At 36.2% G+C, this 26,892-nt stretch overlaps 1 protein-coding gene across 1 annotated transcript in view; it reads left to right on the plus strand.

Moving 5' to 3' along the window:
• LOC106004071 (heterogeneous nuclear ribonucleoprotein A1-like) overlaps nt 1-22,409 on the plus strand; it is a 38,850-nt gene extending 16,441 nt beyond the window's left edge. The window contains exon 3 of the mRNA XM_045085593.1: nt 22,134-22,409. Within this exon, the coding sequence (XP_044941528.1) occupies nt 22,134-22,409 (276 nt within the window). The remainder of the gene's footprint in view (nt 1-22,133) is intronic.
• Nucleotides 22,410-26,892: the final 4,483 nt, after the last annotated feature.

The following is a 26,892-nucleotide window of genomic DNA, read 5'->3' on the forward strand; positions in this document are numbered from 1 at the left end:
CATTTGCGACAACATGGATGTAACTAGAAGATATTATGCTGAACGAATAAAGTCAATCAGAGAAAGACAATTATCATATGATCTCCCTGATATGAGGAAGTTGAGAGGCAAAGTGGGGGGTTTGGGGAGTAGGGGAGGACAAAATGAACCAAGATGGGATCAGGAGGGGGACAAACCATAAGAGACTCTTAATCTCACAAGACAAGCTCAGGGTTGCTGGGGGAGGGAGTGAGGGAGAGGGTGGTTGGGTTATGGACATTGGGGAAGGTATGTACTATGGTGAATGCTGTGATATGTTAATAAAAAATTTTAAAAAAACACTGTTAAGTATATTTAATTCCAAACAAGTTGCTAATTGCCTGAGATTACAAGTTATTTGGTATCCAAACTGGTGCACTTAGATAAGGCCATGGTGAAACTGGAGTAAGGAAAAATAAATATTCCTGGAGCGTGCCTACCACAGTGTCCAATCAGATATACTCAGTGAGTCAGTAACACATTAAAAATTCTTACTTTTCTCCAATATCTCATTTTATCTCTTTAAATAAGTTTATGTTATGAGATTTTATGTAATTACATAATGAAAAATGAGTTGAGGGCCAGCTTAGCATCTCACTTCATTTCAACCAATTGTCACAAACATCTACTCTTGGGCATGGAGAAAAATTCTAAGGGTAGAAACTACGTGATAACTAGAATAATCTGATTAACTAGAAATATGATCAAATACAATATTTTTCACATATACAATTTTTTTGTTGCTAGCACACAGGCTAGGATATCAGAATAGATAAATGAAAAATGTGTAAGCATTACTAAGTACTGGAAAAAAAAGTTGGTAAAAGAGGTCTGGGAAATCATAACATCTATGAAACTAAGATAGTCCTGAGGGCAAATGTTATCGTAATTATAATGAGAAACAAAATGGATGTTTAGGAATCCAATTTTCCTCTTTGAACTGTTGAAACCAAGGTGAATAAACTTCAACAGATTTCTATTATTTAAAATGCTTTATAAAAATCTGCTAATATATTCATTTGCCATGTGGGCAATCCGAGATAGTCATTTCATAAAGTCAGCTATTTGTCCTATTCAGAGAAATGTTAAAGGGAAAAATTTAATTCTATCTTTACTTCTAAAGAATGTTACTTTTCAGTACTGTAGAGTGAAGAGAAGGGTTATGTGAAAACAAATTTCTGATTTGCTCCACTATAATTAAATCTCATCTCTTCCTGTTTGACTTGAGTGGATATATTGAACAGCTGCCTGATCCACTCCTTCAGCTTCTTTTATGGTATCTTGTCAGCTATTTTAGACTTGTGGTTAAATTAACCCTCAGTTCTCTTAAGGTTTCTTTTATAGGGCAATTTTCTAAATCTTTCAAAAGAATCACTTTGGCTAGATTACCCTGGCCCTTCTCTAAGTACTCTACATCTCATTTAAGCCATAGATAATGAAATAATGTACTATTCCACATGAAAGACATGATAAAAACCTAACTAATTCAGAATATACCAAGAAGATTATATCTCAGTCTCTTCATACTGTTAATATATCTATACCTATCTATTTGTGTCTATATATGATTTAATGTTTACCATTTTCAACCATATGGCATTCTATTACTGGCATTTTTAACCTACAACTCCCACAGTCCCAAGGCAATTATTTGCTATACTTATACATAACCAATCTAGTGCCAACTTGTACTCATTTCTGTAATCTGGTATTTCTCTGTAAGTGAACTTGCCTTTAATAGATCTAGTCTTGTTCATGTTTTTTTTTTTTTTTACCAACTCCAACTTGTCAAAGTTGTTCGGAATCCCAATCTTATCCCACCTCCCTAATCCGTCACATGAACAAAGGCAGAATTCTTTGGACTAGTATGAACTCTTAGAGAAAGCTAAAAACAAGATACACCTACTTAGTAGATCCACGCACAGTCAAGACACTAAGACATTCAACACTTCCCACTCCTCTGCCCCTTAGTCATAGCATAATAAAACCCAAAGACTTGTTACTAGAAGCTCTTACCTGATTCTCAGATCTCTGCTGATGTTTGAAGAATGAAAAGCAACAGCACAGGCTTAAATTGGAGTTGTCCTTACAGCCACATGCTCTACAATGTGTCCTTCTAGAATTCATTATGCCTCACAATGGAAACTGTTTCTAAGTGTGTTATGCCTGGAGTACAGCCTGAAAACAAAACAAAACAAAACAAAACAAAAAGCACATGACTTGAGGTGGAAAAATGGTGGAGCAGGAAAATATGGTAATTCAATAAATGGGGATGAGAAGGGGAAGGAATGGGGGAAAAGCTTCCCAGAATAGATTTTATCTTCACTCTAGCTCACTTGCAATGCAGACAGAAACTGACTGCATTCACTGCAGATTACACTGACTGCAACAATAATTTAAAAAAATAATGGAACTTTTTAGATCAACTCTTTTTCTTGGACAAGAGGAAGAGGATGTAGAACAAAGGTAGAGAGTCCCCACACCCTATGAAACCTAAGCTTTACATATCCCTCAGGTATGGAAGGAGAAAATAGTTTGTTATTCTCTTTTCCTTTGTATTCTCCTAGGATCTTCACTTATTCTTTCTCATTTAAATTCCTGGCATTCCCACATTCCCATTTCAGAACTTTATTTTTTTTTTAATCCATGGGCAGTTTCTGGCATAAAGATACTCTTTTACCTCAATTCAGACCTTCTGGGCCACCAGACAACTGGTCATAACCGTTCTATCAATAATTAGATAGTCTCTAATTATACAAAATTTAGATGCTACAAATATCAACTTAAGTAATTAACTGTGAACTCAGTCGACAGCATCTATAATGCTGTTAACATTCAATACATATTAAGTTATAATAAACCAGTGTATTGCTATGTTAATATAAGTTTGTGGTGAAACTTAAAATAGATTAGACCAAAGTATTAGGGGTTGGGGAAGTTTATTTTCCAATAGAAAAGTATTAAGGGTTGGGGAAGTCTATTTTCCAATAGAAAAGAGACTTAGTACTTCAGTTTCATTAGTATAGATGCAGGTAAAGTTAATTTGCAATTTTAAACACTTAGATTTATGTAGGATGGAGGATAGCTGGAATTGAAATTTTATTTTATTTATTTAAATTTATAGTCCACTTCTAAAAAAGATTTTGGGCTGTTACCAATTATTATTAAAGAATTTCATTCAAATATTTAAAAAATGTTCTATTTTTATTTTTACTTAAATACTCCCAAATAAGGAGATTGAAAAACAAGCTTTATCCTTTTTAAAAAGAAACATTTACTGATGAAGAGTATTGCAAGTGTATTACTGAAAAGGGCAGTTCTTTATTTTAAAGAATGGGTAGGTGACAGAACATTCTTCTCCAACCTGTGTCTCTACCTCTTTCTTTTTCAACCTACTCCAACAATGTAATGTGCTAGAAAAAATAGATTTTGCCTTATTATTAGTAAATATTATGAGTACCATATGATGTTGTCCTTTTTTCTTATTCTTCAAAGGTACACTTTGAAAACATTTCTTTACATTAGCTGTTAAAATCAATTACCAAGACCCTCAAATTCATGATTTTTAGTGACCTTGGACTGGATTAAAAATTAGTGATAAGCATTACAGCTGATATGCATAAAACAATGAAAATAGTACCAATTTTATAGACAAGAGTAGTTAGGTTTGAAGAAGAAAACCTAAGGAGGAAAGAAAAAAAATAGAGGGCAGGCAATGAGTTAGATGTTTTACATAAGTTACCTCATTAAATACTCAAAATTCTGTAAAATAAATGTCATTCTTATTTTGCAGGTAAGTTTACAGAAGTGAAGTCCCCCACTAAATAGCAGCATAGCTCACACTGGAATTGAAATCTGAGTCCAAAGACTGTGCCTTTTCCACTACCCATTACTCTGGTAAAGGAAAAACACAATGAAGAATGAGACAAAAACAAAAGCTAAATTCCAACAGAGTGGCTACTCATCACTTTCTTCCCTATTCTACTCTGACTGAACAATAAGGGAAAAATACAGTTTCTCTATTCAGAGAATAGTTCAGCTCTGTAAATATATTTATTATATAAATGTAAATAAATAAATATATTTACAGAGCTGAACTATGTCTCAATAAACTATGTTTATAAAAATTAATGCAGATTTTTGCTTTCTTGGGTTTAGAAACTAGGGTCAGTAAAATGAATTCTGTGAATTAAGCCTTGGAACTGTTATTTCTAGGCATTAAATACCATTCGAATTTCAAATGCTCAAACTTAGTCTGTGTGTTTATAATCTAATCATTTACACTGCCATATAAACTCTTGTAAATCTATTCTAAAAATCCAATTAAGGAAAAATATTGTCATAATATATTATAAATGATAGAACATCAACAGACATGTCTGTAGCACTAGTATTCTAGTAGCAATGCACAACCAACTAAAGATCTATTGGCTTTGTACATTGGTTGACGGCTTGATGGATTTAGTGAATAACTAGATTTTATAAGCAGAACATGCATGTAATAATAATCAAATATTTTATTCTTTAGCAAATTTCTGGAAGTACAGGTAAACTCAACCTGGAAAACAACTATTATATAATCCTATTGTTCCCTCTACCTACATTCTCTTATTTTTATTGAATAGTTAACCATTTTATTTTATTTTACTTTTATTATGTTCAGTTAGCCACTGTTAGTTTTTGATGTAGTGTTCAACAATTCATTAGTTAAGTATCACACCCAGTGTTCATCACAGCATGTGGCCTCCTCAATATCCATTACCCTATTACCCCCCTCCCACCCTCCTTCCCTCTGAAATCCCCAGATTGTTTCTCAGGGTCCATAGTTTCTCATGGTTCATCTCCTTCTCTGATTTCTCCCCCTTTGGATTTCTTTCCCTTCCCCTATGGTCCTCCATGCTATTGCTTATGTTCCACATATGCCTGAAAGCATATGATAATTGTCTTTCTCTGCTTTGCTTATTTCACTTAACATAATCACCTCCAGTTCCATCCATGTTGATGCAAATGGTGGGTATTCAGCCTTTCAGATGCCTGAATAATATTCCAATGTACATATGTACCACATCTTCTTTATCCATTCATCTGTTGAAGAACATCTCATCTCCTTCCACTGTTTGGCTACTGTGGCCATTGCTGCTATGAACATTGGGGTATGCATGCCCCTTCTTGTCACTCTGCCTGTATCTTTGGGGTAAATACATAGTAGGGCAATTCCTGGGTCATAGGGTAGCTCTATTTTTAATGTCTTGAAGAACTTCCATACTGTTTTCCAGAGTGTCTGCACTAGCTTGCTTTCCCACCAACAGAGTAATAGAGTTCCTCTTTCTCCACATCCTCGCCAACATTTGTTGTTTCCTGATTTGTTAGTTTTTGCCATTATAACTGGTATAAGGTGGTATTTCATTGTGGTTTTGATGGCTAGTGATGTTGAGCATTTTTTCATGTGTCTGATAGGCGTTTGCATGTCTTCGTTGGAGAAGTGTCTGGGCACTTCTTTGGAGAAGTGAATGGGCATCCTTGTGTTCCTGATCTTAAGAGAAACTAGAAGCTGGTTCTTTGAAGGAATTAAAAAAAATTGATAAACCACTGGCCAGACTTATCCAAAAGAAATGAGAAAGGACTCGAATTAATAAAATCATGAATAAAAGGGGAGAAACCATGACTAACACCAAGGAAATAGAAACAATTATTAGACATTATCACCAGCAACTATATGCCAACAAATTAAGCAACCTGGAAGAAATGGGTGCCTTCCTGGAAACTTACAAACTACCAAGACTGAAACAGGAAGAAATAGACAATCTGAATAGGCCAATAACCAGTAACAAAATTGAAGCTGTCATCAAAAACCTCCCAAAAAACAAAAGCCCAGGGCCAGATTATTTCCCAGGAGAATTCTACCAAACATTTAAAGAAGAAATAATGCCTATCCTACAGAAGTCATTCTAAAAAATAGAAACAGAAGGAAAACTTCCAAACTCCTTCTCTAAGACCAGAATTACCCTGATCCCAAAATGAGGCAAAGACCCCAACAAAAGAAAGAATTACAGACCAATATCCCTGATGAACATAGATGCCAGAATTACAGACCAATATCCCTGATGAACACAGATGCCAAAATACTCAACAAGATAATAGCCAATAGGATCAAACAGTACATTGAAAGGATTATTCACCACAACCAAGTGGGTTTTATGCCTGGGATGCAAGGGTGGTTCAATATTTGCAAATCAATCAATGCAATGGTAGAGCACATCAATAAAAGAAAAGACAAGAACCATATGATCCTCTCAACTGATGCAGAAAAAGCATTTGACAAAATACAACACATGTCCCAGGCTAAAACTCTTCAGAGTACAGGGATAGAAGGAGCATTCCTCAATATCATAAAAACATCTATGAAAAGCTCACAGCAAATATCATCTCTTTTTTCTCCATTCATCTTCGAACTTTTCAAATGGTCCATGCAAGATTTTTCCTTTTTCTAAGCAACCTCTTCCCTATATAGGAATAACACTATTAACACTATTATAACACTTCAATTTTTACTTGCAATCTACTTCATTAGGACAACTTCTTGCTCAGGGTTCAATTTTTAGGAAATCTGCATTGTCTCTCCACAGCACGTTGTAGCCCATCACCTCCTCGAGAGTCTTTCTTCCCTTACCTCCATAACGGTATCTATCTTGATTCCTTGTCTTTCCTTCATATATTCATTATTTATTTACTTCAATGGCTATTCTTTCTTCTAAATCTTTCTGTGGACTTTTCTGTGGTCTTTTTCTCATTCTTCACCTTAGAAATTTCAAGGATTTTCATGGCTTCTATCACATCTCTGTTGATGACAGCTAAAGTGAGATCTTCAGGCAACATCTAGTTCCCAAGTTATTACTGAAAATGTTTGCATGATTGTTAATCATTCCTACAGTTAATCATTACTACAAGATTCCATGGTAGGGCGCCTGGGTGGCTCAGTGGGTTAAGCCACTGCCTTCAGCTCAGGTCATGATCTCAGGGTCCTGGGATCGAGCCCCGCATCGGGCTCTCTGCCATTTTATTATATCTCTCACCAAGTCCTATCATATTCTACTCTTCCTACTGTTCTTATGCCTTTATGTCAACTGGACATACCCAGCCAAGCCAGAGCTTGAACAACATACAAAACTACCACCAGCATTTTGCCTCAAGTCTCAGGAATCTAAGTATCATGCTTTTGCTATAATACTTACTCTGCTGTAAAAAATTGTTGCATATCAACCACTCTTATTTGCTAAGCCCTTCCCATCAAAGTCTTAGTTTTGAAGGTGTACTGTTTTAGGTATAACATTCATTTCTTTCCAAGGCATAATTTCTTTCTTTGTTCTTATACGGCATGTCCAAGGCTATGCTATGCAATAAAGGTTGCTAATGTTTTGACATATTGTAAGAATATAGAAACTGCATAATTCCACTGCCTGTCTGCCTTTTTGAACTACAACTCCCCTGAAAATACAATGAGGAGATAAGTAATCAAGAGACTATCCCTGTCTTAACTGCTCAATTCAGTCTAGATTTCATTTGTTCTCTTGCCAATTCCATCACCTTTCTTATTCATTGTCCTTAGGTAGCATCCACATGATAAATTCCAAAGGTATATCAATCTAAATGTCTTCCTCTTTGGCCTTACTATATTGAATTCCTGAGTGTTCTTAGAGAAAACTGTAAATTGGTCTAATGCAAATTCTTGTTCTTTAATCTCTACTTGCTTTCAATGCCATCGTTATCTTCTTATATCCCTCTCTTTTAATAGACATTTCAAACCTTCTCTACTCTCCAACCACAAACAGCCCTCTGCTCCATAGTTTCCTTTTTTTAGTTTTTTAACCACTGTATATCTTTAAGTGTACAATTAAGTGGCATTAAGTACATTTACAATGTTGTACAACTATCACCACCTTTCCCAGAATTTTTTTTTATCCCCCCAAACAGTCTGTACCCATTAAGCAGTAGCTCCCCGTTGTTCCATAGTCTCTTCAGATAATCTCACTTTGTTATATAATGACAGTCAAAACCATCTTATGAGAACCCCTTAAATTTTCTGCCGTGCTCTTCACAACACACACCCTCCTTAATACCTATCACCCATTACCCTACCCCCACCCCATTCCTTCTGTAAGCCTCGTTTGTTTCCCTGAGTCCAGAGTCTCTCGTGGTTTAACACTTTTTAATCACTTTTCATCTGATTATAAAAATATAGTCTTCACTTAGGATTATCAGAAAATACAGACAAATTTTTTTTTAAAAAAGGAAACAATACCTCAATGTTCATAGCAACAATGTCCACAATAGCCAAACTGTAGAAAGAGCCGAGATGCTCTTCAACAGACAAATAGATAAAGAAGATGTGGAATATTACTCAGACTTCAGAAAGAATGAATACCTAACTTTTGTGTCAACATGAATGGGACTGGAGGAGCTTATGCTGAGTGAAATAAGCCAAGCAGAGAAAGTCAACTATCATATTATTTGTAGAACATCAGGAACAGCATGGAGGACATTAGGAAAACGAAGGGAAAAATGAAATTGGAGTGAGAGATGAAGCATGAGAGACTATGGACTCCAGGAAATGAATGGAGGGTTTTAGAAGGCAGGAGGGTGGGGAGATGAGTGAGCATGGTGATGGGTATTAAGGAGGGCATGTATTACATAGAGCACTGGATGTGACACGCCAACAATGAATCATGGAACACTACATCAAAAACTAATGATGTACTGTATGGTGACTAACAGACCACAATAAAAAAAAAGAGAGGAGAAAGGAGTTGGGGGAAATTGGAAGGGGAGGTAAACCATGAGAGTCTACGGATTCTGAAAAACAATCTGAGGGGTTTGAAGTGGTGGGAGGGTGGGAGGTTGGGGGAACCAGGTGGTGAGTATTAGAGAGGGCACGGATTGCATCGAGCACTGGGTGTGGTGCAAAAATAATGAATACTGTTATGCTGAAAATAAATTAAAAAATAAAATAAATAAAAATATAATCAAAGTAAAAAAATAATTAACTCAAAAAAGGACAACAGAAAAAAAAAGAGAAAAGAATCTTCTACAATGATGTCATTATTCTTTATTATTTTAAATAATCTTTATAACAAAAAGTTGAAAAGATATTATAGGGAATTTCTATATGTCCATGATTATTATTCTTCAAGAACTCTTAGAGACTCTCCAAATTTTCTCACTTAGTCTTCATTACCATGGATTTTTTTTTTAAGATTTTATTTATTTATTTGACAGAGAGAGATCACAAGCAGGCAGAGAGGCAGGCAGAGAGAGAGGAGGAAGCAGGCTCCCTGCTGAGCAGAGAGCCCGATGCGGGGCTCGATCCCAGGACCCTGAGATCATGACCTGAGCTGAAGGCAGTGGCTTAACCCACTGAGCCACCCAGGCGCCCTACCATGGATTTTTTTAACCTAAGGTTCAAAAACTTGTTTCTCACCAACCAAAATGTGTTCTGTTTAAAATTCAGATTTATTTTCCTTGGCAAACTATTTCAAGGTCATAGAAGATAAGTAATTAGCCTCTCCCTTTTCTCCACATAAGCCCCCTTCATTTTCTTGTAGACAGAAATTACATTATCCCTTACCCTTCTCTTCTCCAGACAGAATAGTTTTAATTGAGTTAAGGCTTAACCTCCATCTTGTTGATTATTTGGGTTCATTTTCTAGAGAGTGCCTCCAGTTTTTTACAGTCCTAAACAGCATAAAATGCTATTTCCAAAAAGTGAGTAAGCTAAAGACCAATTTCATAGTAATAAAAGAGATATCTAACTTAGAGGATGCAAACCTGCATTTTAATAGAACATCAGGAATGCTTATAATTTCCAATCCTCTACTTAGAACCACAGTCTTCATTTTTTTCTTACTAAGTCATGCCTGAAAATGAAGGTGTTCAATGGTTTAAAAAACAAACAAAAACCCCACTACTTAATTACTCATGGTATACAATTTCTAGCTCTTTAACAAGGACTACTTCTTCAAAGCCATATTCCATGTGAAGACAACATTTTAAAGATTAATAGTAAGAAATTTCTGCAAACTGACTAATTTCCTACTGACTCACTTTACTGGGTTGAAGCTGACATTTTTTCCTTAACTTTCATAGCCACCTTTACCATAGAGACAAAAGTTTCCCATAACTTCACAAATTTTCATACATGGCTTTTCACGAAGAAGTCTCTTCACCAGCCCCAAAATATTAACTGATAGTATACTTCACTCTTTCTCAAGAATTTTTTTCCTTAGCTTTATACTCATGGTCTATAGGAAGTACAATGTCCTAGATTTCTGTAAGCCAAGTTGCTTTATCTTTTTCTTCCCTATTTGTGAACCTGAAAAGGAAAAGACCAGAGAGGTAGAAGAGGTGACCTGTGGTTATTAAATGTCTTCTTGCAGTATCATGGCTATTTTCTGCCCAACAAAGCCTTAAAAAAAATAGATGCCATAGACAGGGGACAGTGCATTAAATTAGGCTAGTGTCTCAGTTAAGCTATAAGAGGGAGAGAAGGGGTTTTTTTTTTGCTTTGTACTTAAGTCTTTTTTCTCTACCTCTTCTCTTCCAGCCCCTGTCCATATGATAACCAGGCCTTTATGGTCTTTATATTATCCCCTCAACTACCCAAGTTCCTCCACAAAAAGCTGTTTGGCTAGAGTAGCCATCTATGCTCTGAATATTCCTCCTCCTGTTTCTTACTAACAATTCTCAGTTATATTGTGTTTTTCATCTCAAAGACTTGCTATGTGATTGAAACTGATCTGAGGAAATAACCTATGCTAAGATACTAATAGAAGACAGGAGCCTAATGAGTTTTTGCTCTGAGGTTAAAAAAAAGAAAGAAAGAAAGAAAGAAAGAAAGAAAGAAAGAAAGAAAAAGGACTGTGATAAGAGCCTTTCACATCTTTTCTTTTTTTGAGGGCAATTAAACTAATTTTATTCAGAGTTAAATCTGCATTAAATTCCAAGGTTAACAACTCTAGAGACAATGAATGTAAAATTTAAGAAGTAGAAATCTAGGGGTGCCTTGGGTGGCTCAGTGGGTTAAGCCTCTGCCTTCAGCTCAGGTCATACTCTCAGGGTCCTGGGATCAAGCCCCACATTGGGCTCTCTGTTCAGCAGGGAGCCTGCTTCCCTCTCTCTCTGCCTTCCTCTCTGCCTACGTGTGATCTCTGTGTCAAATAAATACATAAAATCTTTTAAAAAAAGAAGTAGAAATCTATTTTACATATTACATATTACAGAACTGACAAATGAAAATTTACAAATATAGAAATAATGATACTTCAAGGGTGAAGATTTTCATATGGAAACCCATAAGATGTCATATTTTTTAAATTTTATTTTATTTTTCCATTGTTCCAAGATTCATATATATACAATGGAATATTACTCAATATGTCATATTTTAAACACACATGTTTCAAATAGGGAGACATTTTTAATGATTTAGCACAAAATTAAATTATATAAACTTGGTATATCCCAGGGAAAAAATGCTTTAAACATTTCTACCATGATCAAAATTCCTTTGATAGCTTTTAATCACAATGAAACATGCTATTATGTAAAATATAAAGAACTTATAAATGTTATCAGGAAGGGATCTTTGTTATAGTTACAGTACTAACATCATTGTCCCTCTGCTCAACTTCACCTATACACACACAACATGAAACCAGATGCCAACAAAATCCTTTCACTCTTTTGACAAAATAACCTCTGCTTCACAATATCAAGACTTTAAGTCTCCTATAAAACTTTTTACAGCTGTCACAATGGAGAACAATGGACATCCCTGCAAATGACTATAAAAGTAAACCAAACTTTATTACAGCAATCGTACAAATGCTGCAATTAAATCAAACAGCAGTTACTCCAATGCAAAAACTGGGGCTGCTATGGCAATCTTAGAAAAGTAAACACAAACATACCATCGCCCAGACTCCTAAGCAGAAAATTCACAAATAACTCAGTGGGAGAGGAACAAAGATGCTCTTGGATTCCCTGCAGCAGGCACACCTGACCCAGTGTTGTCCCGGCACACAGGAGAGTTCTCACTGAGAAACCTCGCTCTAAAGAGGCTATCATATGATCTCCCTGATATGAGGAAGTGGTGATGCATCATGGGGGCTTAAGTGGGTAGGAGAAGAATCAATGAAACAAGATGGAATTGGGAGGGAGACAAACCATAAGTGACTCTTAATCTCACAAAACAAACTGAGGGTTGCTGGGGGGAGGGGGGTTGGGAGAAGGGGAGTGGGATTATGGACATTGGGGAGGGTATGTGCTTTGGTGAGTGCTGTGAAGTGTGTAAACCTGGCGATTCACAGACCTATACCCCTGGGGATAAAAATATATGTTTATAAAAAATTAAAAAAAAATAAAAAGGCAATCATCAGAGCTGTAAACATAGGGAAAATAAAGGAAATTAACAGATGCCAGTATTAGGTTGCATAATCCATTAGCCAGTGTTTGACACTGTTTCTTCATAATGCTCGCCCACGAAGGGCTCTCGTTTCTAATTTAAACTTCCAGTCAGCTAAGACAGCTTGCCTTCAGGAGTCCACCAGTCACCTCTGCAGCCTGAGAAAGTAGCACAGAGGGTCTTTTTAGCTGTGCATTCATGATCATGAAAGACCCGCGGATCCCCTTACCCAAGAATTCAACACTGCCACAGGATGCAAACAGCAAGAGGTTCTTTATTGTTACGCAGGCGCCTGCGGGTGGTCAGCAGCTCCTGCTAGCTGAGCACACCTGGCTGGGGTGGTGCAGGATTTTTATAGACAGGTACATACAAGTCCCAGATGGGATGGGGCCGATTGGCTGACAATTTGAACATTTGAAAAAAGGCATACTTGGTGTTAGTGGATTGGTCCTGGAAGACCCCCACGCGTGAAGAAAAAGGGCGGGAAGGGGAAACAAAGAGGAGAAGCTTGACCCCATCACTCAGCAGAAAGGCATCCTGTCTACGTGACCCTGCAGCCCCCTGTCTACGTGACCTACATGACCATGCAGCCCCCTTGCCTACGTGACCATGCCCCGGCTATTAGGAGAGGGTATCTTGTTCAAACAGGAGTCAAGTGTCATGCCCTAAAAGCCAAGCGGTTACAGAAAGGCAAAAGAGCAGTTACATTGAATTCAACCCTGGGGGAAGGGTCTTTTCATTGCAAGGGGAGGAGGGATACTTTTACACAACAAAAGAGCAGTTAATTAGTTAACGACGGGCTGGGGGTCTTTCAATCACACACACACACACACACACACACACACACACACACACGCACACCCCCCCCCCCCAACCAAGCCTTCAGTTTTCTGCCACAGGAACAAAACCTTACAAAGGAAATTCTTTTAAACAATATCTTCTTGTCTAACCTCAAAGTCATTCTGCAATAGAGCAACAGAAACGATTTAAACACCAAAAAGTAAGAGCTTTGCACATCTTCTTAACCAAAGTTACTTTCAGGCACTGTGGAAGACGTCGCAGAAATAGATTTGTGGCTTTTTCCAGGCACCCTTAAGTCATCCCATAGATACCAACCAGAATCTTTTGAGCTTCTATTACAGTTTCCTTTCTCTCTCTCTCTCTCTTTTTTTTCTTAACTACCAAACCCCAATTCCTTATGAGATACAATCAGTGACAATAAAGGACCTCTATAGTTGATCAAATGTTGTCTAGAGAGATATCTCCTCATTTTCCCCCCTCATTAATATTGTGATTCTCCCCGGTTTATCAAGTGTTTAAGTGCCCAGACGAAGAAGCCTGTGTTAATTAGTTATGTATATGTATGCAGGGGCCTCTGCAATAGGCTCTTTTTATAAACTGAAACAAGTTAACTAGTAAAAGGACCATCTTGGTTAGTATTTGGGGCAAATAGACACTCTGGGTTCAGCGCCCCTTTCAATCCCACGGTTCCTGGCTATAAATAATTAGGCTTGTACATTGCAAGGAAAGGCCAAATGGGAATGTGCCTAGCCAGGTCTCTGTGTGGCTCTTGCAGGTTTTTAGGTTATACTTTCAGGTTACACTCTGTGACTTACTTAAATACATGCTAGGGATGGCATTTTAGAATGTTAATACCATGGGAAAATTCAAACCCATTGGAGAACTCATATTCTCAACTGAAAGCACTTAAGTTCAAAGTATGTTTAATTATTTCTGATAAACACCATTCTGAAAGCTTTTTAAATTTCAAGTGAAGAAAATTCATTTTCTCCTTGATGTTATTAATAAAAATAGTGGATGGGAAAAGGTTTTTAAATTTATTTTTACTTTTTTTATTACCTCACTCAAGGTTTATCTGGGTTAAGCTCTGGCTTATGTGACATCTATCAAAAAATTCTAAAACAACAACAAAAAATCATATAAATCATCCAAACACGGTTTTTGAAGGAGAATATTTGGTAGCATTAAGCACAATGATTTCTCCTTAGTGATGAATTAAATGGGCTTATTTTATTTTATTATTTTTTTAAAGATTTTATTTTTTGTGAGAGAGAGAGAAAGAGAGAGACAACACAAGTAGGCAAGAGCAGCAGGCTGAGGCAGAGGGAGAAGGAGGCTCCCAGCTGAGCAAGAAGCCTAAGGTTGAACTCTTTCCCAGGACCCTGGGATCATGACCTGAGCCGAAGGCAGTGGCTTAACCAGCTAAGCCAACCAGGCATCCCAAATGGGCTTATTTTACAAACCAGTGCTTTTAATATTATTTCTGTTTTTATACTTGCCATGAATCACTATGAGCTCTCCATTTCCCTTTCTGTATCTAGGTCCCTTTCTTACCTCACACTCACAACTACACATTCTTTCATAGTCCACACTGTCAAAGTGGTCATTATTTGCAGCTGCACTAACAAATGATAGTTGTTTTTTCTGAGTCATTATTGTTAGCTAGAGGTGCTAAAACCATTCCTTCCCATCTGCCCAATTATTGGTCAACCATTGCATCAGAAATTGCAGTAAGTGATAATACAGAAGAAGCAGAAGGTGTCAATTCTCTTGAAAGAGTCTGAAGAAAGTGGCAGAAATGATGAATCATATTGTTCTTGACTTTTAGTTGGTATTTGTATCTAAATGAGCAGCTTCTTAAAAGGCCAGCTGTGGATTTTTACCTGAGATCCAGAGTGCATTTTGCAGCAACATTTCTCAGTATCCAGAAAAAAGAAATATAGGATCACTGCAGTAAAATTAAAAATGCTAATGTACCCATGAGTAATATTTTGGGTTCCCCCCCCCCCGAACAGTATACACTGACTCAGGCTATGTGGAATCATTTACTGATGCAGGTTTTTACCTGAGATCGAGAGTACATTTTGCAGCATCATTTCTCAGTACCAAGAAAAAGAAATATTGTGTCACTGTAGTAAAAATGAAAATTCTAATGCACGAATGAGTAAAAAAAAATTTTTTCCCTCTGAACAGTATATACCAAGTCAGGCTCTGTGGAATCATTTACTGATATATGCACTGATTTAAAACTAAATATTCTTTAAAATTAATAACTATTCAACATTCCTGGGGAAGATTTTGGTCATGAAGGTAAATGTTATTGTCTCCCTTTAAGAAATATTCATACAATTATAAAATCTCTTAGATTGCAATCAGAATTAAAAACTTGATGTAAGCTCTGAATTGACAAATACTTTACAAAATCTATAAATTGCATGGGTCAAACTTTTAACCCAATTGGTTCAGTGCATACACAAACATGTACTCCAAGATTTTCTCTATCTGAGTAACAGGTAAGATTCACGTTTGCCTTTTATCTGGAGGCTTTGAGCATCCAGCCTGCCAGAGATTGTTGTGGTTTTAGAAGGAACAGTTGTTTGAGGGATAGATGTAATATTTAATTGGTTTCTATGTATTTAGTGTTGTTTTCATTTATTTATTGTTTCTATGACTGTAGTTCCTGGGTTAACTTAAAAGCTTTTAACTTAAAAGGATTATGGGGGTGCCTGGGTGGCTCAGTCCTTAAGCATTTGCCTTTGGCTCAGGTCATAACCCCAGGGTCCTGGGATCCAGCCCCGCATGGGACTCCCTGCTGAGCAGGAAGCTTGCTTCTCCCTCTCTCACTTCCCCTGCTTGTCTTCCATCTCTCTCTCTCTCTCTCTGTCAAAAAAATAAAATAACTAAAATATTTTTTAAAAAGGCAGGATTCTGAAGTGAGAAACAAAGAGGCACCGAAGGAAATATTTGAAAATAGGAAAACCAGATTCATTCACAACCCCTACCTCCAACCTCTTTTCCTCTGTTTGCAGAGTAATGAAAGAAAATCACTAGACTGCACGATGCTTGCTATTTCACATTCTATAAACCGGCAAAAGAAGAAAATATTCCACACCGTAACCAAACACTTTTTAAAAAGTCCAGTCTGCATTAAGTGTTCAATAAATATGTGACAATAGTGTCAATATTCAAAGGAAATCACGAGTTCCAAAATGAATCCTCACATGGCCATATTGCCCCTCTAGCTTTGTCTTCTCAAATTAAAAATAGAGTCCACCCTCCAGGGCTTTAGAAAAAATAAAATGTTTCATATTTGTGAAGGAACAGTAACAAGAGGGTTAAGGATAAAGCAGTCCCCAGGCCAGAATCCCTCGTTTCTGGATATGCCTAAAAGCAGTTTGTCATAACCAGATTTGAAGGTTTAGAGAGAGGTAGACAAAGCAGTTTATTATTTATCACTTAAGGCAGTCATTAAAAAGGCACATTTTTACTACCAGTTGAGTCAGTAGAAAACCAAGGCTACTCAACACATATACAGTGCTTGTTCAGTGCTATGCTATGCTAAATGAATGCTGTGCAGGTGGGTAAATTGTTCTTAACTAAGATTCCAACTGAGAGTTTATTTTTCTTGTGAGCCTAAATAAACAGTTCAAAACTTCAGAAGTAGTTGGTTTTGATGAGCTTTTAAGCAGTATAAAGTTTTGCACTGAGCCCAAAGATTTCAAATGTTATAAAAATTCATCCTAACAATAACTTTGAAGCTATTATTTTTACTATTGTTCACGCTCCACTTGAACAGTGTTGCCCCAAGACATGCCACTACCATAGCTTTCCACCCACTCCATTCTCTGTCCCTTAGTTTTAATATCTCTCGCACCCTTTTTGATTTTTGTTTTGTTTTTTTCAGTTAGCACATAGCTTAATGTTGGTTTCAGGAGTAGAATTGAGTAATTTGTCACCTACATATAACAAGTAGTGCTCATCACAAGTGCCCTCCTGAATTCCCATCATCCATTTAGCCCAGGTTGATGTTCAATTTTAATTTCTTCTAATTCAAATAAAAGATTGCAAAGTCCCTTTGCAATTTAGTCTATAATCCTTGAATTCTAACAGCTTTGAGATTTCATTTCCTTTTTTTCTCTTTTTGAATAAAGATTTCTTTTCTCCTTTCTTCCAAAAAAAAAAAAAAAATTACTTGGAGAAGGAGGGGTAAATAGGGAGAAAACATCGATATTTTATTTTCTTCTCTCTCTTCTATAAACTCTTTCTCTCTAAATATTTACATATATAAATATGTTGTGTTATGTATATTATATTCTATATATTTATCTGTATATATTTATTTAGAAATCTCTAACTGGCAATAAATGTCTATCTATATTTCCCCTATAGACCATCATTCTCTTTGTTGTTCTTATAAAGCTTATTACTTATCTTTACATTTTTCTGCAACAATCCTTTCTATTTCTTATTTTTCCCACCCTTGAAATCCTCCTAGGTTTTTTTTTTGCACTGGTGAATACTACCAAATATTTAATAAAAATTTTATATCAAACCTTCAGAAACACTTCCAAAAGAGTGCAACATCTAGGAGATTTACCAATTCATTCCATAAGACCAATTATTACCCAGATAACAAAGCCAAACAAAAGCATCACAAGAAAAGTAAACTACACATTTTATTATCTGTAATGTCAAGCTTTGATGGTTTATCAAAACTCAGGAGTTTCATGACTCCTTTGCTGACATAATCTAGGCAAACTCATTTGGTTGAGATGAGAACTAATTAAGAAAAAAAGAAAGCCAAGATGGTTTTTAAAGTACTTTAAAATTTTTTTTTTAGTAAGTTTTGGCTGAACCTCTGGTTAGAAGGAGAATGATAAAGGTTTCTAGAGATATTATCTTAGTCAACATTTACAGAGTTATATTATACCATTTATTTTGTATCATCAATCACAATCCCTTATGAAGAGCAGATGGGGTAGAACAGAACAAATCAATATGCCCTTTTTAAAATTCCCTAATGGCCTTTTCCTTCTGCTTTTTCTTTCTTAGTGGGATTTTAGTCATTAATAATACCACTAGTTAACAGTTCATTCAAAGTATGACATCTTATGTCATATGACATCTTATGTCAGCCTAGGTTAGCTGTCCCCCAACAATTAGATAATGATTTACTGGTAGATCTCAAAGCCTTCCTTCCATAGTCTCCAAGCAATGCAGCTCAAAGTTTGAAAGGTGACATGTAGGGCAGCTTTCCCAATGACATGTTCCTCTCTAATGTCCAGTGTAGGAAAATGTCATGCAACAATGTGGTGCAGGGCAAAATTACTCCTTTAACTTAGCAACTCATGTTCCCCTGCAGTCTTGCAACAATCACACAACATCAGTTAAATACAAATGGCTCTTCATCAAGAAATAGTTGTCATCATATTCCTTTTACAATTATTGAAAATCTTAAAAGATAGTAACTAAAATTAATATGTTGAGGGTTCATTCATTGAAGTCTTGATAACTGTGACCAAAAAAAATAAGGCAAAGCAAAAGTGAAGGTCGTTGTTTTCACCAAAAGTCCATCTCAAATTGTAGATAGTGGAAATATTGTTCTTACACAGTGATTAGGCACTACAAAAGATTTCAAAAGCCACCGAGACAATAGTTTCAGAGAGGTTTGGGAAATACTGGGTGATTGGTTGACTTGTATTTCAACCAATCACTCAGTCACATTTCCCCGGAATCATTTTAAATAAACAAGAGAAGTAGAATTTTGCTCTTATTAAGCCACTCAACTGGAAACTGACAAAACAGAGGATAGGCCAGCATGGATGGACCCCTAAAGCTCCCTGGAACCCCTTCCTTTGCACTTTCATTCAGAAAAGTTAAGTAGGCAAAATGAACAAAATATTATAGATTGGCAGCAGGCCATTGTGGACAAAAATGTGTCAACTGCCCCTAACATTAATGTAATTAACCAGGGGAATGGGGGCTTAAACAACAAATGAAGGGTCTCCTACAGCTGATGAATCAAAAGATAAATCAATTGCTTGAGATGATGAAAGATGAACAAAGAGCAAACAGTGCCTGCAAATGAATGAATCTATAAATGTTTGATGTAATAGAAAACCATCTTAATGTTATCATGAATTTGTTTAAAGATACTAAAACTCCATTGAGTAGAATTCCAGTGATACACTTCCTATCATCAAATGTGTTGAGTATAAGAAGTATTCTAAAGAAAGCAAAGTGAATTTATTTTGAACTCTAGTTATTCCATGTTTAAGTATTTATTTAAAGGTTATGTCAATAAAGATAAAAGAACAACCTAGTCTAAAGCCCACATATGAAAAGCTGTGTTTCATAATAGTAGAGATTATGGACATCACAACACTGTTTACAAGATGTGTACTAACTAATTTTTTCATGAAAACTGGGATTTTACATAAGCTCCAGCCTCAAAGAGTAGGAACTGAGCTGGACAGTAGAAGACAAGTCAGCTGTTCCAAAAGATATTTAATAAGGATTTCCAAAGGACCTAAAATACAAATTATCCTTATCATAATTGTTCTAAGTAGAATGTTAGGAGGATGGGCACTCAACTGAAGATTTTGGAATATTAGGCAAGCATTTGGAAATCAGCAAAATATAATAGCACTGAAACAACATGCTTTAAAAAAAATAGGAAACTATTCAACAGAAAATTTTTCAAATATTACAACTATACTATCTGGACAAAAGTTTATTATTCAAATCCCATTAGCCATCTGAAAGTACTGGGCTTTGAACTGTTGCAGAATTTTTTATTCAAGATGCTCATGCCAATACCCGGAGCTACTGCTAAATATTTCTTAGTAAGTGGTAAAATTCAGCATTAGACGTAATTGCTTTAAATTCCACCATGGAAACATTTACTACATGCCAAATAATTCTAGGGAATACTCGCTCAAACTGATGAGGGCATTTGCAGATATGACCACTACTTGAGAGAAGTACACTATATGGGGGAAAGGGCCTCTAGAGCTAGATTATAGCCAGAGAAGATGTTAAAATAAAGGAAAGAGGAAGAAAAACTTACGTTATTTGTTATTGGTCCAAATGTAGGTCCTGTCTATAGACTTGAACATCAGATGAAGAAAAATTCCTGTAAAGATAGAATAAGTGTAGAACTAAAGGCATGAACATTAGGGAGGGAATGTGAAGCGATGAGCACTGGGTATTATACGCAACTGATGAATCGTTGAACACAACACCTGAAATGAATGATGTACTATGTGTTGGCTAATTGAATTTGAATTTAAAAAAGAATTAAAGACATGGGTACTAGGGGTTAGCAATGTAAATAAAGGATACTTATTCTATAAACAGAAGAGGATTTGGGAAAATGAGACTGGAAAGATAGAGATATGAGGGAAAATGAGACTGGAAAGATAGAGATATGAGACATGTCTCATTTACACAAATATTTACTTGGCAATGTCAATATAAGGACTACTGAAATGGAAAGATATAAGGGCAAAGTTTGAATTTAGGACTTAAGGATACTAGTAATCATTTCAAAATGTGATAGAGGTTTATAAAGAATCTCAACTTCTTCTAGTGACACTTGACTACCTAGTTACAGGAATGAACAAAATAAAAGGGTTGGAATACTAATGACAAAATATTGTGTATCTCACCTGAAACCTTCAATTGAACCATAGGGTTTTCACATGGAGACAGAAAAGAGGAACAATTAATACTGAAAATTTAAATTCCCCCAAACTGCCACAATTGGAGTAAACCTTTTAGAGTAAGTATGATCATAATCTGTATAAGTGTATCAGGGAGATGACTAGCTCTACATGGCTAAAATGAAAAGTAAGAGCTGGCATTCTTGTTCCTTGATTATACCATAACAACCTAATAGTAAAATCAGCCCTGAAAATTGGGTTTCACTACTCTGAGTTATATTGGGTTAGCCAAGGGTTTTAACTAAAACTACATTAAATTAGCTTAAGGTCAAAAACATAGCTTGCTCAGTGATGCTGAAGGGTTTGGTGATCGGCTAATTGAATTTAAATGTAAAAACAAATAACACTTGGGTCAATTTCTCAGGAAATTCATGAAAAACAAAATATTATACATTATTTAGAAAACTAAAAATGCCACTTTGTTTTTAAAAGGTAGAGTAATTAAATTTCCTATTTAAATATGTATTTAAATAGGAAATATATGTGGCAATTCGTAACTTATATTTGGTCAAAATAAGAACAATGGTCCTAGGATTCACCAGAAAATTAAGAGAGACTGACACATGGGAAACAGAGTTGACATTAAACAAGTGGTAAGATGTCTCCACATTTGGTTCAGTGGCAATTAGCTCTCAAAGCAGACTAAATAATTTTATGGCTATTTTCAGTCATCAGCATAAGACCCACTGAAAAGAAACTATTACACCAAACCAACAAAGTCTGTCCAGAAGTTGAAGAATTGGCTCATTAAGCAAACCCTCTAACACACTGAAACATTCAGTGGTAGCTATTATGCTTGCAGTCTAAATTTTATATGCTTTCAGTTTACAAAGCCTTTCACAAACACTGTCTCTATTAGTCCTTGTGACTGTCCCTCAGAATAACATGCTGCTTAAAATATAACCCATGAGAACTTATACTAGTTACCAAGCATGCTTAGATGTAGCCTTAAGAACAGGTACTAGCAACCGGCCTCTAGGGGAGAGGACAACACATGTCCTTGAAGTTAAGCAACTGGGAACACCTGGCCCACTCAGGGCAAATGCTGCTTGCTTCTTTTTTCTGTTTTCTCCCCTACTCCAGAGACCACCTGGGGCTAATTAGATGTTCCCTTTTGGGCTTGCTCTCTGCAGGTCACGGACTACATGACCAGACATCTTTTGCCTTTCTTCTTATGTATCTATAAGACTCATGGTCGATGTGTCACCTACTCCCGCTTCTTTGCTGGTTGTTACCTACGTTCCAATAAATATGACACTGAGGAGTTGTTCGGGGTGACCGTCTTTTCTACTGTCGACCCCTGTTCTCTTTCTGTTGCAGCTGGCTTGTTTGTGCCTCTTTCTTCTCCTGTGTGCCATCAGGAAGCAGCAAGTCATCACAATCACTCATTTAAGATTGGTTTCCCATAAACTAAGTAGGTTGTCCAAGTCAGGAACAGAGCCAGAACGTGAAAGCTGACCTTCAGGTTCTAAATCCCTCTCACTCTGTTGTTCCATAGTTGTCTCTCAAAAGGTCCATTTAAAAAAATCTTGCATAAATCAGGTAATTAAAGGATATAGCTTTGGCAAATGGGGAGAGAAATTTCCAAGCACCAGCTTGGTAACTAGAGAGGGTTGATAAATCCTGGTTATGGATCATTGTCCCAGTGACAATCTACAAGGTGGCATTTATAGAAACTATTTCAAGTTAATCAGGATATTACTAATTCAAAAGCAAATCACTATAAGAACATTGGACAACTGATTTCATGTTATGAAGAACTCACACCAGATTAGCAGTAATCAAAAGCATCTCTTAGGACATGGTTTCCTTTTGGGTGCTTATACTTGGGTCCAAATAGAGGTAAGTTCTCCTAGTCTTATCAGTAATAATTCAAGTGAACCACAGGCTCCAATAACAATTCCACCTTTCATTAATTTGTGACCTTAGGGATTTGTGACTGTAAAAAAGGGATTGTAGTGTGGATAAATGGCTGTAACTTAGATTAAAATACCTTCCATGTAATATGTCACTTTTTATAAAAGTAACTTTTTTGGGGGGATATAAAATTAACTCTTAATTGATTAATTTATTAATTTTATGAAATTAATTCTTAGTGGATTGGAGAAGAGACACCTCATTGAGCATAGAGACAAGGTAGGAGAGGCCGAACTAAGGTGCTCCTTGTCCTTGTGAACGTAGAGGCAATGAGTATAATTGATCTGAAGAGAACATGAAGCATGGGAGTCTTAGACAAGGCCTCTGCTTTAAGAACCCATGCAGGTCATGAGAACGAGAATAGGATGGAATGTCAATCAGGACTAATTTGTGCACTTTTCTGTAATCAGTTAAGTCTAATGTTTTCAAAAACCAGCCTCACATAAAGCTGGGTCTGCTTTCATAAGATTTGGGGGTCAAATTTTGGTATAAATTAATTTTGCTGCCTAATTTTCTGAATTTTTTTGTTCGTTAGTTTACCATCATATGAATCTTTCCAATTTCCCCTGCATATACACATGGAAAATCTGTACGAAGAAGTAAATCCCTATTTCCAACAAGAATTACAGTTTTATAAAATCTCAGTACTTAAAAGAAACTAAAATCCCATCCTTCTCAATATTATGAAGATATTTGTACTCTCCAAAGCCTCAAAACCCTTGTGTGTTTGTGTGTGCTTTTTACTTAAATTCAATTAGCCAACATATACTACATCATTAGTTTTTGATGTAGTGTTCAGTGATTCATTAGTTCCATGTAACACCCAGTACTCATCATATCATGTGCCCTCTTTAATGTCCATCACCCAATTACCACACTCCCCCACCCTCTCCCTTCTACAACCCTCAGTTTGTTTCCTGGAATCAAGAATTCTTTAAAAAACATGACACTTATAAAAATTTGTTCATACATCTTTGTAAGAAAATTAATTCTGCATTGGACTACCTTTGACAGAGTTGAAGTTCAGAAAACCTGATATAATAAGCTTGGATAGAAAATGTGGAATGGGGAATAAAAAAGGAAATATGGAATGGAGATAACTATAGAGGCCCTAAGGATCCCAGGGAATAATATCTTACTCAATTGGAACTACTAAAAGTAGTAGATCAATGCCAATGTAATTCACCAAATTAGAAGCTCGTTAAAAAAAAAAAAGTCTCTGGGATTTTTTTCAGCCTGAAATGACCAAAAGAATATATCCTCTCCAACAGTTTAGCATTTCTTAGAAATTTGATTTAGTAACTGTAGCTCACACAGTGTGGTATACTTCCCTGCATTTTAAAATTCTGCACGTGTTTATATGGCCCTCAAGATAAAAATGTACGTAGATAGAACATATCATCTAATCACGTGGGTGGCACCTCCATGAATTACAGCTAGGTTCACTAACACTTTTTAATTATCCAATTGATGTGCAACTTAGATACAAGTTGTATACCTGTAGCTTCAAGTTGAAAGATGAATTTTGCACTGATTTAACAGATTGTTTTGGCATGGGAGAAACAGCAATCAATGGGGATGTTAGCAGCCTCTTTGTCATGCTAAAGAGATTGGCTATAATCAGCCTAAAACATGGAGAAGCCACTGGTGCCAATATCAGCATTAAGTGGTCAGTTTCAGGGTACCTGGGTGACTCAATCGGTTAAGTGTCTACCTTCACCTCAGGTCATAACCTCAGCGTCCTGGGATCCAGCCCTACCTAGGACTCCTTGCTCAGCAGGGAGCCTGCTTCTCCCTCTCCCTCTGCCCGCTGCTCCCCCTGCTTGTACTCTCTCTGTGTCAAACAGATAATCTTTTTTTAAAAAAGTGGTGGGAAGTTGGGGTACCAGGTGGTGGGTATTATAGAGGGCACGGATTGCATGGAGCACTGGGTGTGGTGAAAAAATAATGAATACGGTTATGCTGAAAATAAATAAATTTAATTTAAAAAAGTGGTCAGTTTCTATGGTGCTGACACATTCTGATAAGACTACAAAAAAGCCTTGGGACTTGAAACACACAGCTAGGAATGAATTATGTGTATATTACATATGTTAGTGACTTGGTTCTTAAAAACAGAAAAGATTTGTAGAAAAACAAGATTCATATTCTAAATACCATAGAGAAGTGACTTGGAATTGTCATGGGGAACTCAAAGGAAAATGCTAGAGCTGGTAGCTGCATAGGTGGAGGAAGAGGAGAGAGAGAGTATATTTGTAGCATAAATAAGAGAGAATAGCAGTGTTGCTATCTAGTCATTCAGTAAGCCCTTTGCATTGAGACTACTTGATACACATCATTTTCAGAAGGTCTTTGAACAAGCTAACAATATAAGTCTATAATTATACAGGAATAAGCCAGTTAGATCTTAGTTTAATTCCCCTCTCTTCCCAAGAGGCAACTTTATATCATATATATATATATAGTTTTTTTTATATAGTTTTTTTTTTCTAAGAATCCTAAATTAGGTCAGATGTAGGATCACATCTGTTCCATCTCTATGAAGTAGCCAAAGGTAGGTAGGAGGAGGTAGGGAAAGGGGAATGTCAGGCCTATTTCTATAAACAGAGTAAGCTAATATGACTTGTAACAATTCACCGCAGTAATCATAGGAAGTTGGTGATAAAATACAGCTGAGAATTCAACTCTGACTCCCAAGGCAAAGAAAAAGAATGAGAGAGAATGCTCCCTGTGAGCACGTCTGTGAAATATGTTTTAGGAAAGAAAAGAGTGGCATTTTGCTACAATATAAGTTTCTTCATGAAACACTTTTCTCAGATAAAGTGAGATTTTACAGAGTGGCTAACAAAAATAAATTAATAGCTGACTGCAAATTTAGGAATCCGATTTTAGACTAATCTTACTTGATTGCATAAATTAGAAAGAATTTCATGAGCTTTAGGCCCCAAGGCCTGAACCCTAAGTCTCAGACAGAAAATCAAATCTTAATATATTATCTATTTATAAATATTTGAGTGCCTACCATATGTAAGGCACAATAGAGAGATAAAAGACAGTGCTCATGCCTGCTTGCCTTTAAGTAGCCCATACTCTATCAACAGTAGGAAAAATATGCACATACAATTAAAAAAATAGGTAGGTTAAATTGAGTCAAGAGAAAAGAGGCAGTTAGGAAGCTCTTACAATACTATCATAATACTACATAATACATCATAATGCTACAATACAGTACCCATCTTAAAACCTCAAAGCATAAGGGCATCTCAGTGGCACAGTTTGTTAAGCATCTGACTTTTAGTTTTGGCTCAGCTTCTGATCTCAGGGTTGTGAGATCAACCCTTGCATTGGGCTTCATGCTCAACATGGAATCTGCTTGAGATTCTCTCTCCCAGTCCCTCTGCCCCTCCTGCTCATGCTTTCTCTCTCTCTCCAAAATAAATAAATAAATAAATCTTTAATTAAAAAAAATTAAAGCATAAGTTAATGTGGTGGCAATAGAATTACAAAGGGAGAGACATATACAAAAGATGTTTTAGAAATAATGGGCTTGGCAACTGATATCATATGATGAACCAGAGAAGGCAAAGGATGACTCCCAAGTTCCCGGTTTGGGTGACTAGGAGAATGATAATATCATTTACAGAAATAGGTGAAAAGGAGGAACAGATTCACAGGGGAAATGAAGGCATTCGATTTCAGGCATGATAAATTTCTAACAAAAGTCCTGTATCCTATTTCTGTCATCCTCCAAACCAGCAATACCTAAATTTTGTGACCCTTATTGTAAATTTTGGGTATGTGTCCTCAGTATTTGTAGGTCAACTATATTAATGCATCAATTTAATTACATATATAATAAAATATACACAAAAAGTAGAAAATGTAAAAGAATGAGTTAAAAGTGATTTTAAATAGTTACACTATTTTCCTTCCCATACTATAATAGCTTGTTTTGCACAGTCCATGTTGGAGATC

The sequence above is a fragment of the Mustela putorius genome, unplaced genomic scaffold, assembly GCF_011764305.1.
Source record: "Mustela putorius furo isolate JIRA1106 unplaced genomic scaffold, ASM1176430v1.1 tig00000870_pilon_pilon_pilon, whole genome shotgun sequence".
Taxonomy (NCBI): Eukaryota; Metazoa; Chordata; class Mammalia; order Carnivora; family Mustelidae; genus Mustela; species Mustela putorius.